The 18397-nt window shown below is 38.1% G+C and overlaps 2 protein-coding genes across 6 annotated transcripts in view; both read left to right on the top strand.

The window, feature by feature from the left end:
* Nucleotides 1–6102, top strand: part of CAP2 (cyclase associated actin cytoskeleton regulatory protein 2) — a 37334-nt gene extending 31232 nt beyond the window's left edge. Inside the window, exons 8-11 of the mRNA XM_063298910.1 lie at nt 4–127; nt 510–592; nt 994–1134; nt 4653–6102. Of these exons, the coding sequence (XP_063154980.1) occupies nt 4–127; nt 510–592; nt 994–1134; nt 4653–4736 (432 nt within the window). The 3' untranslated portion in view covers nt 4737–6102. The remainder of the gene's footprint in view (nt 1–3; nt 128–509; nt 593–993; nt 1135–4652) is intronic.
* Nucleotides 6103–10231: 4129 nt separating this feature from the next.
* Nucleotides 10232–18397, top strand: part of FAM8A1 (family with sequence similarity 8 member A1) — a 28561-nt gene continuing 20395 nt past the window's right edge. For 4 of the 5 annotated variants that reach the window (XR_010067633.1, XR_010067632.1, XR_010067631.1 and 1 more), the window contains exons 1-4: nt 10232–10723; nt 11528–11648; nt 12879–13002; nt 13424–13563. Coding sequence is in view for 2 of the 5 variants with exons in the window: in XM_063298909.1 (XP_063154979.1) it covers nt 10324–10723; nt 11528–11648; nt 12879–13002; nt 13424–13563 (785 nt within the window). In the remaining 3 variants the exon portion in view is untranslated. Of the gene's footprint in view, nt 10724–11527; nt 11649–12878; nt 13003–13423; nt 13564–14663; nt 18249–18397 lie in introns of those variants that run through there. The other variant, XM_063298908.1, reaches the window with a different exon arrangement.

Raw genomic sequence — 18397 nt, 5'->3', positions numbered from 1 at the left:
CAGGAGTACCAGGAGGACAAGAACGACCTATTAATTTCAGACACTGAACTCAAGCAAGTAGCTTACATCTTCAAGTGCAGTAAATCTACATTACAGATAAAAGGGAAAGTTAATTCCATTATTGTTGGTAAGTTGACTTCTAGGACAAGATTAAAAGTGAAGTATTATGCATATTTATTTTGAGCAAGTCGTATGGTACACAGTAGAACTTAATTCCAAATAAACATGATTAGGAATGCACTGTCCATTACAGTCTTCTGGGCATACATTCCATGGGGGAGACATAACTCTTCTCCCAAGTGAACAAGCAAAGGGTAGCACTGCTCAATTCTGCAAGAGGTTTACAGCTGAATATAATGCTATAAGATAGTCTTGTTGAAATCTACAGAGATAAACTTATGAATAAAGCTATTCATAGATATTCGCAAGAGGTAGCAAGTAAATGCCTTCTCATATGAGGAACAATCTAGCTGAATAAGTTCTCTATATGATCCTTTTCCTTTTTTCAGACAACTGCAAAAAGTTTGGCCTTGTATTTGACAATGTTGTTGGTATTGTTGAAGTAATAAATTCCAAGGATATTCAGATACAGGTAAACCCATCTCCATGTAATATTAATATGGGAAAACAAATCCAAAACAGAAAAAAAGCACTATTCAGTTGTAAGAAGGTCCATCTACCCCTCTTTATGAGACTAGTATTTTGAGTAGCAGAGGTAAATTAAGGAAACTGGATAGAGGGAAAGGGTCCCCACATTAGCTGAGCTTGGACTGACACAATCAATCACTGCCTTAAGTGTTAAAAACATTATTTTTAGTTATTTATGTTCCTTAGTTCAAAGAAACTCTCCCATGTTACGGAATGTCCTGTTTTTCTCCTCTGAGGCAGATTAATATAATTACACACAGGCCAGTGTGATCTTCAGAGCGAGGGAGTCATCTCTTTGGGGGATGATGATTTATTTGATTTTGATTTCCAATTTTATTGTCTTAGGTACTTGGGAAAGTGCCAACCATTTCAGTAAACAAAACTGAAGGCTGCCATATTTACCTCAGTGAGGAATCATTAGATTGTGAGATTGTGAGTGCTAAGTCATCTGAAATGAACATCCTGATACCACTGCATGGTGACTATGTAAGTATTATATTTTTGTCTGATAGAAACCCACTGAAACACACAGTGAATCCTCTACCGTATCACTAATAATATTTATTTTGTCTTGAGAAAGCAGTTATCTGAGTTAAATCTATCAGGTTGCTATTAATTTAATACTTACATATTTGGAACATTTGTATACTGTTCTTCATTTTATCGTCTTGTAGGTCAGCACATGGAAATGTAAAAACACATCAGTAAAATGCACACACGCTAAATTGGGCAAAATAAAAAAAACTAAAGAACGTGCAGCCTTGACTGATCCGCCATTTGCTAACAATTTCATCCTTACCTCTTGTTTTTTTAATATTCAAAATTCTTTCTGCTCCTTTCCTAACCTTCCCACAGTTGCTCACAGGTGTTTTGCCCTTGGCTTACCAAAAGGTGGGGTCAGCTCTGTGTCAAAGAGGGCCTTTGGCCAGCTTTGGCTGGTGCACCCTGTGCAGCCTTATCTGCAGTGTGAGGACCTTGCAGTGTTAACTCCCACTGCATCATCTGCATACACTACTGTAATCTATTGTTCATGGGGCTCCCTTTAAAGACCACTCAGAAGCTCCAATTGGTACAGAACACAGCAACATGATTGGTCCTAAATTGTGCTCAAGGCTCTGAACTGGTTGCTGGTGAACTTCCAATTGTAATTCAAAGTGTGCCGAAAGGTCTCCAGGACTGTCATCTCCAATCAGTACCAACCTGTCCAATTTATAGATCATGGAAGAATTCCTGATAATCTCATGTTTCCATAAGATAAAGGGGGCCAAGAATAGGAGACAGTGTTTTTTTATATTTATAATGGATATTTTATTGTTTTACATTGCTATATATACCATGGACATTTTCAGTGCTGTAAGCAACCATGAGTTGAAATGAAATTGGCAGCATACATATTTGGTAAATAAATAAAATGAAGCATTTCCCTAAAAGACTCTAATGCGGGATTGAACTAATGTGGGATTGATTTGACATGTTTAACTGTTTGGTCAGGAATGCAGTTAACATACACGAACTCCTTGGCCAAGTGTCTAGGTCAAGGAATCTTGAAGAATTGCTTAGTTCCACATGACCTTGGATCTGTTGGGGGATAAAATAACCGTTCCAGTCAATTCTGCTTTTCAAACAACTGTTGTTGGATGGTTATGGCTAATTCGCTCCTCAGTCTTCTGTGAGAGAAACTAAGCTCAAGACAGTCCAATACCTCTGTAGTCATTTTGGTTTTTATCCCTCTGTATTCTCAAGGGAGGGGTGGAAAAGAGACATATGTTGCAGTGGGTGGGTACTGATTATGCTGCAGTAGAATTTGAGGAGGAGGAGGAGGACCATTATGTAGTTATGTGCTGCTGGTACAGGAAGCTGTGCTAAGTGAGCGAGAGACTGGATTATAGTTGATCCATATCATGCATTTATAGCCAATATATCTTGATGCATATGGGAATTTTGAGCAGAGAAAGCCCAAAGATTATTTTTCTTTTTTGTCTGGTTTTGTTGTTTTAGTTTTGGTTCTGGCACAGAGACCTATGATTCTAATTGATCCCAAAATGTTATTGGCTCTATCTCTGTTCAGTTTTAATTGGTAGCTGGTGAAAATCATGGATGATTGGCTAATAGTGGCTATTAGACTTGATGGTTATTTACCTCCTCCAAAATCACAAGCAGTGTACGTTAGTTGCTAGGAAGCAACGTTAGAGGAGGGTTATTGCCTTCTAGTGAATTACCTGAATCCATCAGGCTGGGTGTTGTGTGATATAGATGAGCTTTTCTTAAGGTCTTATATTGCTGTGAAATTGGATAAAGCAACAACCTGCCAATGTACATATGTGTCCCACTTCTTTTCCAACTGTTGCTGTGTTGAGCAACATGAGTAGAACTTACCCTAGCAACCTTTTTTATCAGTGTTGTACCGTTTTATGCATTTGCACATTCAGACAAACATCTGAGGATGCTGATGATTGCACTGTGTAGAAATGTGTATAAACAGCAAAATATACATGGGATTCCCAAATTGTCATGTCTCATAAATGCAGAGAACTTTAGGGGATGAACACATGTGCAGAAAAGTTAAAACATTGTGTAATGTAGATGACAAAAGACAAGGAAACGCGAAACTGAGCAGCTCTGGGCCATGGTGGTCAACCTCATTCATATCCAGCAGCATACAGAACTGAAATTCTTACAAAATCAACAGGTAACCATTAGAAACACAAAAAGTATAAAGAACATTTTTTTTGAGCCAGTATCTCTGGAGGTAATGTATTTAATAATATATACCACATGACTGATCACAGCATAGTGAAGCAATCATCTCAGTGATAAATGGTTGTGGGGGCAGCTTTCCATTGGAACTCCCTCTTGTGGAACAGCTTATATCTGGAAATGAGAGCAGCTCTCTCTCCCTTAATATTCTAGAAATTAGTAAAAAAAACCTAGTTGTTCTGCAGAGCCCTTGGGAACTGAGGAGCTGAGAATTATTGGTATGCTTATTTTGGGGTGGGCACTACAGTGTTAAGATTTAATTTGTATTGTTACTATTGTTGTTACATAATGTTGTGACAATGATCTTGTTGTATTATGGGACTTGTAAGCTGCTTGGATTTGCTTGATTGAAGTAGCATAGAACTAGCCTATAAATAACTAAGTTCTGCAGCTGTGTACCCTATATTGAGAAAGCCAGTTTGGTCTAGTAGTTAAGGCAGTGGGCTAGAAACCAGGAGGCTGTGAGTTCTAGTCCTGCCTTAGGTGTGAAAGCCGGCTGGGTAACCTTGTGCCAGTCACTCTCTCTCAGCCCAATTCACCTCACAGGGTTGTTGTTGTGGGGAAAATAGGAAGAGGAAGGAGTATTTGGTATGTTTGCCGCCTTGAGTTATTTATAAAAACAATAAAGGCGGGATATAAGATAAATAAATAAATATTGAAGAGCTGCGTATGTCATACAATCTGTCTAGGCCTCCTAAACTAGCTTGTTGCCACAGGTATGGTAAAGGAAGTTATCCATCAATATTGATGTACAGCAAGTCCTGTCAGCCTATGTATATGACTAGAGGAAGTGATACCATTTTGTTCTTAAGGCAACAACATGTCTCGGGGCAGTCACACACTATTTTTATAAAACTTTCTGAATATGTTTGTATGGTCACACTGCAGTACAGAATTATGGTTACCTAAATGGCACATAAAACAAGAATTGCTCAGTACTGTATGGCATGTCCTTATATTTTGGCATTTATGCTACTGTTACCAAATGAGAATCTCATTTCAATTACAATTTTATACTTAAAAGAGTAGGATGACTACCACAAAATTAAATCAAGAGGAGATATTCATGCAACAGAAATTGCTGAAATGCCACCCATATTCTCTTTATGATATTGATATAGTATCTGTGATGAAAAGGCTACTTGATAATACAGATATTCCTGAGCTATAAAAACTAATCATATGGTATTGTTTTCATAACAGACACTTGTTTAGTCAACTGATACTGTCCATCTTGCTCCCAACAGAAAGAATTTCCTGTCCCTGAACAATTTAAGACATCATGGGATGGTTCGAAATTGGTTACCGACCCTACAGAGATTATGGGTTAGCTTCCATAGGCCATACAGAAACTGCTGACCATGCTCTCCAAAGAAATTCTGCCGGAAGTAGCAGCACGAAGAACAAAAAAGTAGCACTAGTTTGTACCATGGGTGTCTCCACAGGGGGGCATCTGGGGCAAATGATGACATGTGCATTATGACATCATCATGCAAATACTACAGATTATCTGCTTGTGTCAGAAGGTAGGATGCAAGTATATTATTGAAGCATTTGCATGATGTCACTATGCGTGTGTCATTTCTTGGCATTATTGCAGTTTGCTGCTGATGCCAATAGTTTATACTGCAGTTAATAGGTTTTCAAGAAGCTATTCCATGGCCTAAAATCAGTTGCTTTACATACAGTATTTTTTCTCCACTGAGGTAATCATTGGAGGAAAAGATACATATAATGAAATGCATAATTACATTTCAAGAAGGCATGGTTTTTTGCCATGATTACACATGCTTGGAAATCATTCTATTCAGTCTCTGTACACTTTTTGTAAGTAACCTGACATGACATTTTTAAAGTACCCACAATTTGCCTTTTTTTGCAGATAATGTATACACAGTATCATATGAATGTATAAAGATGTTAAGAGTTAAGCCAATGGCTATTTCATACAATAAGCCAAATCACCTGCATGATATATTTTGTAATATTTCAGTGCATTCCTTTTTTTAATGTTTTGGCAGACAAAAGAAAACAGTAACAATAAATCGTATGTTAAAATATTTATTTCATGGAATTGATATCAGGCACTAAAGCTGGACCTCAAGAAGTTTGTAGTTTTTAATGCTTTTAAAAGTAAAGTACCAACTCTCTGGAGAATATTTGATAATGGAAAAGAAAGCCAGATGTTTTAATTATGTTTCAGCGACATGCTTCCATCCTCTGTCCCCTATTTTTAGCACTCTGGAAACTGACAGTGTAGCACCTGCAAGGGCTATATCACCTGCAGTAGATTACAGTAGAGTACACTGATCTCCACTTTAAAAAGAAAAATGCCCAAAATCTAGTGATACCAAATGTTTCAAGTCTTCTGTTCTTGCACGAGATCTTGGGAGATCATGGCTTATTATTATTATTATTTTGTGACTACTGCTTAAAAAGTTATTGGCCCATTTGCTGGATTTTTAACTTTGATTATTTTTATTTCAATTTACCTCAGGGTCCCATTTCCAGAAAGTGTTAAGTTTTTCTTTCAAAATTTTAAGATTGTTATTCCAAAATTAAATGTTAATCTCTGCTGATATTTCATGTGAATATCCCTTACCATTAAGCTTTTTTAATGAATAGTAGCAAATTTATAATACAGCCTAACTGTGAAAGCAATGGGATTCTGCAATAAAATACAAATGAAAATGAAAATTAAGCAGCTTCTAGTTAAAAAAAAAGTATCTTTGAAAGAGATTTCATTTTGTTCAGAGGAGTAGGCAGAGTTGTAGATCTGTTTTTATTCTTGTTTGTAAAATTTGTATGCAAATCTTTGAAGGCTCACATATTTCTGCATAAATTCTGAACTCAGACTGAAGAAATTGTATTTTTAGGGAATGTTTGATTCATAATCCATATCATTAATTTTAACACTGATGTGACATGTAATACTTGTATGATTTCAGTGCACAGTACTTAACTCTACTATGTATCTTTGGTTACTTATAATACTTCATAATAGCAAAACAATAATAGGCTTACAAAACTACAGCAGGACCTATCTTGTGCCTATTGCAACTAACTCTTTTTACTGAAATATCTATTCAGGATTACAATAGAGCTCATAAAATAAAATTTTGGTATGTTGTTTGATCAATATGTATTATGTTGTGGGTTTAGTACATGCCAATTTCAGTTGTAAACATCTGGCATGAATAAAGATAAAATTGCAACTTCTTTACACTGTAGAACATAAACTTCATTGCACTATGTTAAGCCAACTATTCAGCAACATATGCAGCCAAAGACATACACTGTCATACTCACATTAACATGTAGGAAAGACCACATATAGCACTCAAGCAGGAATGTACATATTTCATCCCCCCCCGTTTACTTCTGTCATTATACTTCCATGTTTTGTATAAAATATTTCTATAATATGGGTATCATGGCTTCCAGAATGGGATATGAAAAAAATCATGGTGCACTGAACAATATGGCCATGGAAAAACTATCAGAAGTGGCGCATACTTTGCTGTGCTAGCCTAAAAATGTTTTAAATATTTCTTAATACACTATTTTTTACACTTATGTTAACTTCCCTCTCACGTACGGCTGTGTTGCCTTATCATGGTATTCCTAGAAGGGATGAGTGAAGAACACAAGCAGTGAATGCCAACAACATGCAATCCCAGCAGGGTCCCAGCTGCCCAGCCAAAGCAAGCAAATACCCATATTGGGTAGCAGTGATATAGGAAGATACTTGAGGTGGATGATGAATATAATGACAATGGCAAAGATATTTCCTGCTGCACGAGAGAAGGTAATGGTAAATCGCTCCTGTATTTTACCAGGAAAACAACACAGATACGACTATATTCAGACAGTCCTTGATTTATGACCATACATCCAGCGACTGTTCGAAGTTACAACAGTACTGAATGAATGGTGGTTACGACTAGTCCTCAGAATTCTGGCCATCCCAGCACGCCCCCAGTCACATGATCATGATCTGGGTGCTTGGCAACCAGTTCACACTTACATCCGGTTGCAGTGCCCCACAATCACTTGATTGCTATTTGCAACCTTCTCTGCCAGTCTCTCCAGAAAGTCACTAGGAAAGCTGGCAGGGAAGGTCGCAAGTTGCTGGGGTACGTCTCCCCCCGCCTGTGCACCCTCCCCCAGTCCCTCTGTGCTTGCACCATGCTGGCCACTCGCACGCCCCCGTGCAACGATACTCGCACCCTCACATATCCACACACATTACCTGACGCTCACCAGGCCCCCCGTACACCCCCTCACTCCCTCCCCCACCTGACAGTGGCCACTTGCCTGCCTGCGGGTCTGGGACTTGTAACTTCCTGCCGGCTTCCCCACTGACTTTGGTTGTGGGAAGCCGGCAGGAAGTTGCTTTGCCTAATGACTGTGGGATTTGGTTAATGACCGCAACCAGGTCATGCTTTATGACCGCATCACTTAGTGATGGAAATTTGGGTCCCAATTGCTGTTGTAAGTCAAGGACTACCTGTAAAGTGATTGATGATATAATGCTGGGTGATGGGCTGAAGTTAGAAAGCCCTCAATATGCTACTGAGGAAGATCTGAGATCTTTCAGAGTATTAATGATATTTAGATCAAAGCCTCCAGGATGTCTTGCTATGCAGGAAAAGAAAATTGAAAGCTGCCAAGACAGAATTACTGTGAGAACATGGAACATAAAAAGCATGAACATGGGAAAGCTCAACACAGTGAAAGATGAAATGAATCTACTACATTTTTAACCTCTAAGGCAACAGGGAATTTGAATATACTGTACTGAGACTGGGCATTTTCAGGAGATCATACTGTGTACTACTCAGGACATGAGAAACAAGGAACAGCATTATTTTAATAATCAGGAAGGATACAGCAAGGACAGTACTTGAGTACAATACAATCACTGGCCAATTAGTATCAATTAGACTTCACGGACAACCCTTTAATATGATTATCCAAGTTTATGCTCCAACTGTTGATGCAGAAGAGGAGGTTGACAAGTTTTATGGTCAAGTTCAATCTGAAATTGACAGAACATGCAATCAAAACTGCTGCTTGTGGTTGGAGAGTGGAATGCCAAAGTTGGAAGTGATTTCTTAATTGCTTACATGGTTTTCCAACAATTAAAACAACTCCTGATTACATCAGATGGAAAATACAGAGCTGAATTTGACTATATTATTGGTACAAGGAAGTGGAAGAGTTGAGTTGTAACAGCAAAGTTATGAGAATAGTTTAGACAATACACACTGGGGACAATTTTAAATGTTTGCATGAGACCAATTTATTTATTTATTATTGATTTCTATTTGTGTAATGGTTTTCTAATTGCTCTTAAAATCAGAAACTATGGTATGAATTCATCCTCACCTTTGAAGGGAATATAAAAAGGCAAATATACCTGCCTTTTTTTCCACAGTCAGTACTGACTTATGAGCCTGATTCACACTCTTTATGTGAAAACCAGGTCTGGAATAAAGTGTGAGCAAAGCCACTGGCATTATGTAGCCAGCAGGTGGCAGAAAGATACTGAAATGTAAGCAATTTCTAAACTTCCTCTGGTTAAGATGGGGATACTGTCCTGAAAATACAAGATACAGAAAACATTCTTACCTATATAAAAGTACATAAAATTCATACCTGAGAATCTCCCACTGAATTCAAAAGGATTTACTTTTGAATGTACAAAGAAACTGTACTGTTTATATATTAAAAGATAAGCTAAATTTAAAGATGTTACTTGTTTAAAAACCTGTATGACACGTCTATCCCCTGACAATTCTTTCGAATTTTAAAATGTATTTCAAATACAAGACAGCTAACAAGAAACAGGCTAATTCCTAATTTTTAACTTGGAATGCCTCCCAGAGTCACATATGTGAAATGGGCGGCTATATACATTTACCAAATCAACCAACCGACCCACCCACGCCTGATCAAGATAGAGCAAAATGGCAAGGTGTATATATGTATGTTCGTGTGTGTGTGTGTGATAAAAAGGATTTTAAATAAAAACATTTTATATTTTTTAGCTATCCTGCAACAATTTTTTCAGGTGCACCTAAGCTGTAAAATCTATGGCAGTCTGGAACCGCAGGAGTCAATTAGATAATTCAGAGCGGTTTCAGCTCTAGAACACAATTCACGGGGAAGCCTAAACTCATCTTTTCCCGAGGATCGCGCGACAGCTGCCCAGCAGCTGCTTCAGGAACTCCCGACAGAGGCCATGTGCGTGACCGAAATCCTATTTGGCTCTTCGATTCCACTTCTCTGCCGGCCCTTCTTGCTAACGTGCTTATTTTACAAAAACGGCTGGTAGCAACGATGGGAACTACAGTGCAGGTTATACGCACGCACGAAAGGAACACTGAACTGCTGAAACCGACCGAAAGCACGTTACGTAAAATGCCCGCCCAGGAATTGTGCCTACTCATCCAAGCGAGGATTTCAGCACGTCGGCGGTCGAGAATAACACAATGCCCCCCCTCGAAGTCTGGGTCGACAACTTGCAGTCTCTTGCCACCAGCCATGCTGCCGTTTGCTCCTAGGAGTTGAGGCCCGAAACACCCGAGTGCTTAAATTGAGTGTCTGCGTAAATAAGCCGCTCATAATTCCCCCACCGCCCTTTTCAGGCGGCGGGCGGGGGGAGGCATTGCTTATCAATCGGGGCACGGAAAGAAGCAGACCAAGACGGTTCACTGCCATCTATCCCTCGGCCAGGCCCTCTGCCTGCCCCCACGGCCAGTGACGTTCGCGTTGCGGGGGAGAGCCCGTTCTAGCCGCCCGTCTCATCCGCCTTCTAGCCAGAAAAAAGACAATTCGCTGACGGGCTTGCGCTTGCGCAGTGCGGACCGCAAGCTGTGACAAGCACCACGAAGAAGGCTTTTGGGCCGGGCCATGGCAGAGCCCGGGGAGGCTCCGAGAGATGATGGCGGCGGCGGCCCCCAGGCCCAAGAAGAGGCGATCAGCGCGGGGGAGTACGCGAGGCGCGTGCATCAATGGCTTTGGGACTCGTACTGCGGTTACCTCAGCTGGCAGAGCGGCCTGGCCGCGCTCATGGCCGGAGCCGCGAACGCGGCGGTTTCAGCCCCGCCCCCTGGCGCCTACTACTACAGCAGCAGCCCCTGCTACTACCTCCTCGCGACCTCCCCTGCCCCCGAGGCCAGCCCTGCGCCCGCCCGGGTGGCCCCGGCTTGGCCCCCGCCCCCGGCTCGACACGCGCCCCTCGCCCAGCGCCCCGCCCCCACCGTCACTACACCCCCCGGCAGCTCCCAACGGGAGCCTGGCCGACCAGCAGGTGAGTCGTGCTTCCGGATGAAGAAAGGGTGGGGGTGTCGGCAGAAGATCTTGCACGTTTTGACATTGGTGGAAAGGATGGTGCAAGGGTGGGCAGTTTGATGAGTGACACATGTTTGGGGCTATAACTCCCATTAATCCCGGCTGCTATTGCCAGTGGTACAGATTGTGGGTGTGGAAGTCTTAACCTATCTGGAGGACACCAGATTTCACATAGGCTTCTCTTATCAGTCTCTTGTACAATGCATTCCTGGTATAAGGTGCCCTGTTCTCTTTTAAAGCATGGCTGTGGATCAGACTTTCAGATAAAACCAAGAGTCTTCTGGTTCTCCATTTACAATGGTCCAATCCTGGCAAGGTGCCTGGCATAAAGGAGCAAGATTAGCCATGAAGTTGGTAAAGAAAAGGTTATGATGTCTTACGAGAGAATGCTTGATATTTCAGGCGAGTCAGACATTAACTCTGAGTGGATGGTCTGAGAACAGCATGGCACCGCAGAAGATGGTTAGTGTTCAACCCTTTGTGAAGTCCTTGTGTCCATTGCAGCTACCTTGGAAGGGCAGAATTATATGAAAAGATCATATAATGAATGATCAGTGGTAAAAGATCATTAGAGATCTAGTACAGACCTAGTACAGTTTCCAGTTGTGTCCTTATCTTCTTAAGCATGAGTTTATTATTGCATCCCTTGAGAAGAGATATAAATTAGTGTGTAAAATGAAATATTTAATATTCTGACCTCACTTACATTACAGAGTTTATTCCATAATATTTAATGCAAAATGAATTATCTGTTTTCGTTCAGGTCGTGAATACGTTATCCCATCTTTAGCTCATCGATTTATAGCAGAGATGGTGGATTTCTTTATTCTTTTCTTTATCAAGGCATCAATAGTTTTGAGTATTATGCACTTCAGTGGAATAAAGTAAGTTACACAATATATAATGTGCTTAACCAGTTTCATTATCTCTGCTTATTACTGTGTTACATATTTAGTTCTCAGGATAGTAAACTGTTCCATTTTAGACTGCAGGCATCGATCATATGAAATGAGTATGTTTCTTTCTTAAAGAATTATATTTAGAAAGTAAGGGCTGTTCTTCATGGTGGCCTTAAGCTATTTGTCCCCTATGTTCAAACTGATTGGAAATAAAAGTTTAAAAGTTTAAGAAAGTTGCTGTGCCCATTATTAAATCTGTTCTCCTGTTTTGGCAGTGATGCCGTCTAGATGTTTTGTTTGGATGGCAATTGCCATGGGTCCCATTGGTAAATTCCCTGTTTCTGTACTTTCTCCAAAGAAAATACCACATCTTACTTTTCTCCCTCCTGTTTAAGCTGCAAAGGGAAATTAGCAGAACTGTTAATTTAATCCAGTTTAAAAAAGAAACTGAAAGGCCCACCAGTGTTCCAGTGAGCCTTTAAAAAAGGAGTCTAGTCTTTCTTCAGATCACCCGTAAACATATTAAAAGAAAAGAGGTCGTAAACATATTAAAAGAAAAGAGGTCCTGCAGTTCACCAGTTCACCTTGCCGGGGGGGGGGGGGGGGGTTGGGTGCGAACAGGGAGAGTCCATTGATTCATGTTTCCACTGAGAAAAAATCCCTTCAGAAGGGAGCAGGCAGTCCAGCAGCCCAGGACAAAATGGCCCTGAAGAACAGTATCCAGTGACCAGAGGGGAGGCCATTTCTGCCACAGCGCACATTAGACGTTGGAGCAGAAACTTTTGCCTTCAGCAGAATGAAACACAGCAGGCATATTGCACAGCATCACTTCTGCCAGCTGAAATTAAAAAAACACTACCTTTAATGCAATTAAATGTAGTGTTTTTTTAATATGGGCAAAAGTTGCCCACATGTGCTAGGGGTGGGTTGAGGATGGTGTCATATGTTCCTGTCCTCAAGAAACAAATTAGTGGGCCATTGTCATGCTAGAGCAGGCAGGATGTACAGATGAGCCCTCAGATACCACTTTCTCTGGCAGTCTGTTAACTTGTTTTGCTATTAGAGTCTCCAAATTTAAAATACATATTTTTTGTCCCCATATACTCTTCTGAAACAAAAATGTCCACTAAATAAAAATCTTCACATTTATCATGATATTACCTCTAAGCTGTCCATTAAAATAGTATTACTTATTGTATTGTACTTTTGATGCAGGGATATCTCAAAGTTTGCTATGCACTACATTATAGAAGAAATAGATGACGAAACTTCCATGGAAGACTTGCAGAAAATGATGATAGTGGCCCTTATCTACAGATTACTGGTCTGCATCTATGAGGTATACAAGCTGTATCTGAACAAATAATAGAACATCTATTTTGGAGACTACTTTTTTAATTTAATCAGTGACCAATGTTATTTTATGAACATACGCTTTAATTTTAGTTAACTTAATGAGATTATATTAACTTAATATCGAGAACATTCATAAAAGTCATTGACATCTGATACTGCCAACTGTACAATACAACCAAAATTCCAATGTGACCAAGGATCAGAAACAGCATAAAGTTATATAGATAAGAGCAAATTTTATTCAGGATGGCAGAAAATAGGTTATCCCTCCCATTCTAGTTATCTCTGCAGTGATGTCAAATGTTTATTGTATTTGGTTGATTTTGCATCAAGACAGCTTCATCACTGATATATCACACCTGGTAAAACATGTAATTTTAGTTACAAGAAACTTTTTTTTCCAGATAATTTGTATTTGGGGAGCCGGTGGAGCAACTCCTGGGAAATTTCTGCTAGGCCTTCGAGTTGTGACATGTGATACATCTGTACTTATTGCACCAAGTCGTGTGTTAGTGATTCCATCATCTAATGTGAGCATGACAACGTAAGTTTTATTTTTTGTCACTGCAATAGTATAACCAATATGAATCCTTAGCTGTTTTTAGTAATATTGTATACTGCAAGTACTTATAAATATTATTTGATTTACATAATTTTAATCCCACACCTCAACCTTACTTTTAAGGATATTTTACAGCCTAACTAAACTCAATGCAGGCTTTTTTTTTTTTAAATGAAACAAACCAACAATAGACAGCTGGCAATAAAATGTATGTAATAAATCTAGTTTAAGCCATTTGTGCATTATATAAATATCTGAATGAATTGGGGAAGTTATTTATATTTCTTCATACATATTAAGCTGAATTATTTGCCCATTGCTGGAAGATATCATATAATGCGTAGCAAGTCATGTTTATCTTCCCCCAGCTTTTTATATTATTTTATTATATAATGTTTCTGCTTCAGCTCTGGTAGTTTGATTCTCAGCAATAAGTTCTATATTTTCAGTAATTCAGTTCTACTCTGAGCTTTCCCTAAACAATCAGGCTGTCTGTGATTAAGTAAGAAGTAATTCAACAGTATTAACATAATTATGTAAAGACTCTGAATCATCTGGAATGCTATATCACAACTTAAGCTACATCACTAACAAGATATTGCTTGACATCCAGTCTTTGGGATCCATAAGATAATGTTTCCATCCAGAAAAGTACTTAAATCTATAGATACATCTTTTTTAAGCAGCAGCAATTTTTTCATAATAGCAGGAGAATAGTGTTCACAAAGTAAAGAACTCACCTCACAGAGTTGTTGTGGGGAAAATAGGAGGAAGGAGCATCAGGTATGTTCTCCACCTTGAGTTATTTATAAAAATAATAAAGGGATAATAAATAAATAAACAAACCAACCCACGAACACACTGTGGGAGTTAATCTGTGCAAAAAGCAAAAATATGAGTACAGAAAGGATAGCTGATTCAAAGTAGAAATGATTCATTGGAAGAGTAGGAATAGGAAAAACATGTTTATTGATGTATTTGACAATATTTTTGACGATTTTTGTTTTTAACATGTACCGCTATGTCTGTAGTCTCCAGTGCAGAGAACCAATTCTAGAGAGATGTATGCTTTTTCCTTGCAGGTCGACAATACGAGCTTTGATCAAGAATTTTTCTATTGCTTCCTTCTTTCCAGCATTCATTACTCTGTTATTCTTTCAACATAACAGGACAGCCTATGATATTGTAGCAGGGACTATTGTAGTAAAAAGACGTAGAGTCAGATGATACTCAAGGACACCTTTATTCCACTGTTCAAATATACTGGAGCCACCTTGCTGGATTTCTGAATCTCACTCAAGAACAGTGCCAATTAAGACGTTGAGTTTGCTTTCTTCCAGCAATGGGGAGCAGCACTGACTGAATTTGAGAATATTTGAACAGAGCAAGAATACTCAGAATCTTCAAAAGTCATTGGCAGTTTCACAGGAAAAGTATCTCTCTTATGAGAGAAATACTAATTCTGTATCAAAAGACAGATTTATTTTTTATGAATACCTAAACTGTTGTCATTATTGGAGTAACCAAAGCAATTACAGTGTTTTTGAGGGAAATTTACTACAGAAAATAGTATGCTTTTGTTTTGGTGGACTTGTAAGAGTTTGCTACTCATAAAAGCCTTATCATTAATCGCTCACACAACCATTGTATTTTAAATACTGAAGAGGTTTCTGTAAATGTGTTAAAATGTCTTGCATGATGTGGTATCTTGAACAAAATACAAATTCAATATATCAGATATTATGAAGGCAAGTAAAACTAGTATTAATAAACAGGTAAATACTGAGAGCTTTGGCAGTACGGCTGTAGACAACTAAGATGAATTGCCATTTAATCCCTGCTTTGGATGGATTATAAATTGTTTTATTATTCTTTCCCCATCTTTTCCAAACACTTAGTTAAAGATTTGGAGTTTTCTATAAAAGCACAGAAAATTTAAATCTGTATTTTATTGTGTAAAATACTTAATTTCAGATGTATTTAACAACAGCCAAACTAAACTTTGAATAAACCAGAGAAAATTTATGCATAACCTTTTGCACCATTTTATAAGAAAATGAGGTTTTTTTTTAATTACACTATTGCTAAAGCAATACAAGGAATTTGTGCAACAAGTGTAAAAAAATGTAAATAAGTACTGTCATTTTATCTGCCTGTGTGCCTGGATCACTTAAATTATACTTACTAAATAAAGCCTTTTTATTTTGCAATATATATATATATATATATATATATATATATATATATATATATTAAGTGAAATAGCTAATTGTTATCAGTTTCTTAGAATTGATACACTGATTTAATAGTGATATTATATTTTCTGTTCATTTAGGATCAAATAAAGTTATAGAAGAGAGAAAGTCTACTAATTAGGCTTTGGCAAAGTTGCTTTTTAAAAGTGTTTTTTTTCATGCTTGTCTTTTGAAAAGGGTGCTTATACTCTACACTGGATTTTCCAAGTTCTAACTGAATAAAGTTCAAATGTCAGCTATGCTTTTTTGTGGAGCAGAAACAAGTGCTTTGCATCAGATTCTTGTACATATGTCTATAGAAAGTATCAAATGCCTGAAGGTGACGCCTGACAAAGGTAGAGGTTTTTCAGTTATTGTCACAAAATGTCAGCAACTTTCTGTTTGTTAAGCAAATTATGAATGGAAACTAATTAATCTGAGTTGGTTAAGAGAAACAGTTTGCATTTTTTTGTTAAGAAAAATTCTGACTTGATCTGAATTCAAACAAATGAATGGCTGAGAAATTATTAGAGGGGTCAAGAGATTTTTGCTCTAAAATACATATTGTAGGTTTAAAAAATTAAATATTTCATCTTCATCTATTTAAGAAAGTAGAAGTTGAGGCAAGTTTAGTCTATGGGCTAAAAAATCAGGTATAGTACTGTTGCTACAATTCTTAGCACTAACAAAAGTGCACTGTGAAAGGGCTGGCTTACTGGAAAACATAAATGGGGTACAGAAGAAATATACCACAAATGTATATTTATACTGATAAAGATGTGATGATTCAGCACTAGCGGATAAAATATAACAAAAGTTTACTTTTAGTAATTATAACCTACCCTATATGCTGGGAAATCAGTCAGAAGTAGTTTCACTTTACATTTCTGAATTACATACCACTTCGTCTCAATGTAAAGTTGGCATCTGCTGAGGATAGCTAATTTTACTGCATCTCTGGATCCATGGTAATTAACACATTCTAACCCCTTTGATGTAGAGTAACACCACAGTTCCTTATTGAGAGCAGTAATTGACGCAGAAACATGTGGTTAAATCCTATATGCTGTAGAAAGTTTGGGAAAACACTTTGTGCTTCATGGCATGCTAAGCTATGCTTAACATTAATCATGAGTTAATATGCTAGTTGCTTCCCATGTTAACTGTTATCCTTGCCACTTTTGTAGGGAGAAGTGGGAGATAAAAAACAACCATTCGGCTTTAATGTGTATTGTCAGGGAGTGATGGTGCATGCGCATGTGTATTAATGGGCTTGGAAAACAGTAGTGGCCTGATTTGACATCACACTATATAGGGAAGTATGTTGCTGAGCTCCCACCCCTATCCTTTTGGTGTCCCCATTTTACTTCCTATGACTAGAGGAATGCTGAGACTGGAGTGGCCCTTTGTAGCTCCATTCTCTATCTAGAGGCTAGAAGAGTTAAGGTGACACCATGATTAGAGTAAGTCAGCTTAAAACAAATTGGATGCAACTGTATCTAAGGCACTGTGTTTCTCCATATGAATCATAATTTAAGGCACAGAATGATCTAAGTTCTTTGTCACACTAATTGCAGTTGCATCATGGCTTAATATGTTATTCAGACTATATCCCTGAGAAGTAAACAGGTGAAAGAAAATATTAAGCCCCTGTCATAGTGAACAGAAGAAAGCATTAGATTAGTGATTGGATTTAGCTTGACTTTATGCTTCCACTGTCTCTCTGCCATCTATTGTTATTTAAAAGGCATATTTTGTGCAAGTTGCTCTATGATAACCCTGTGCTACATTTCTACAAATTCAGCAAGATCCTTATAATAGGTATTTTATGGCTTACACAGTATGTTTTGCCAAGCATAGTCGTTTTTAGAGAAAAAGGTAAAATAATGCTTTGATTACTCAGCATTTTGATAATGATTAACACTAGTGATTTTGTTACTAGCAGAGGTTAATTAGGACAGCAGTTAAAGTACAGTTCTGCATTGCAGTATTACTTTCTTTTATTGTGTATTCAGATTGCCCTAATCTTTGATACTATAGTGCAGCAGTATTTCCTATATATTTATATTGCCTAGCATAAATAAATTCATAAATCTGGATCAATAGTTGGGAGAGTCAAGACAATTTCATTTGAATGTATTAAACTAAACCCATCAAAGACTGTTTTACAGTTACAGCTTTGTGCAAAATATATTTCCTCCATAAGTATACAGTAGCAAGTGTTCATTTTAAAGAAAAGCTTCAATATTCAAATACCATGTAAATGTGGTCATTTAATACATCAACTGGATATCTATAATTTCCATTTTTGAAGTTGGCTTTTAATTATAGATATTTGGAAGATCTTCAGTATAAAATCTCTGTTCCCAAAGGATGTCTCTCTCTCTGTAAGATTAACAAGTTGGTTTGAATAAACGTTCACTTTTACATTAATGTGCATTGTTATATTACTGACCTCTCTTGAAAAACATAACTCTAAATTTGTGTTGTGGTAGGTGGCAAAAATGAGAGCCAGTTAGGTGTAGTGGTTAAGACATCAGGCTAGAAACTGGGAGACCGAGTTCTCATCCCACCTTAGATAA

Source organism: Candoia aspera, chromosome 3 (genome assembly GCF_035149785.1).
Source record: "Candoia aspera isolate rCanAsp1 chromosome 3, rCanAsp1.hap2, whole genome shotgun sequence".
Lineage (NCBI taxonomy): Eukaryota > Metazoa > Chordata > Lepidosauria > Squamata > Boidae > Candoia > Candoia aspera.
This window is presented reverse-complemented; position numbering and strand designations above follow the sequence as displayed.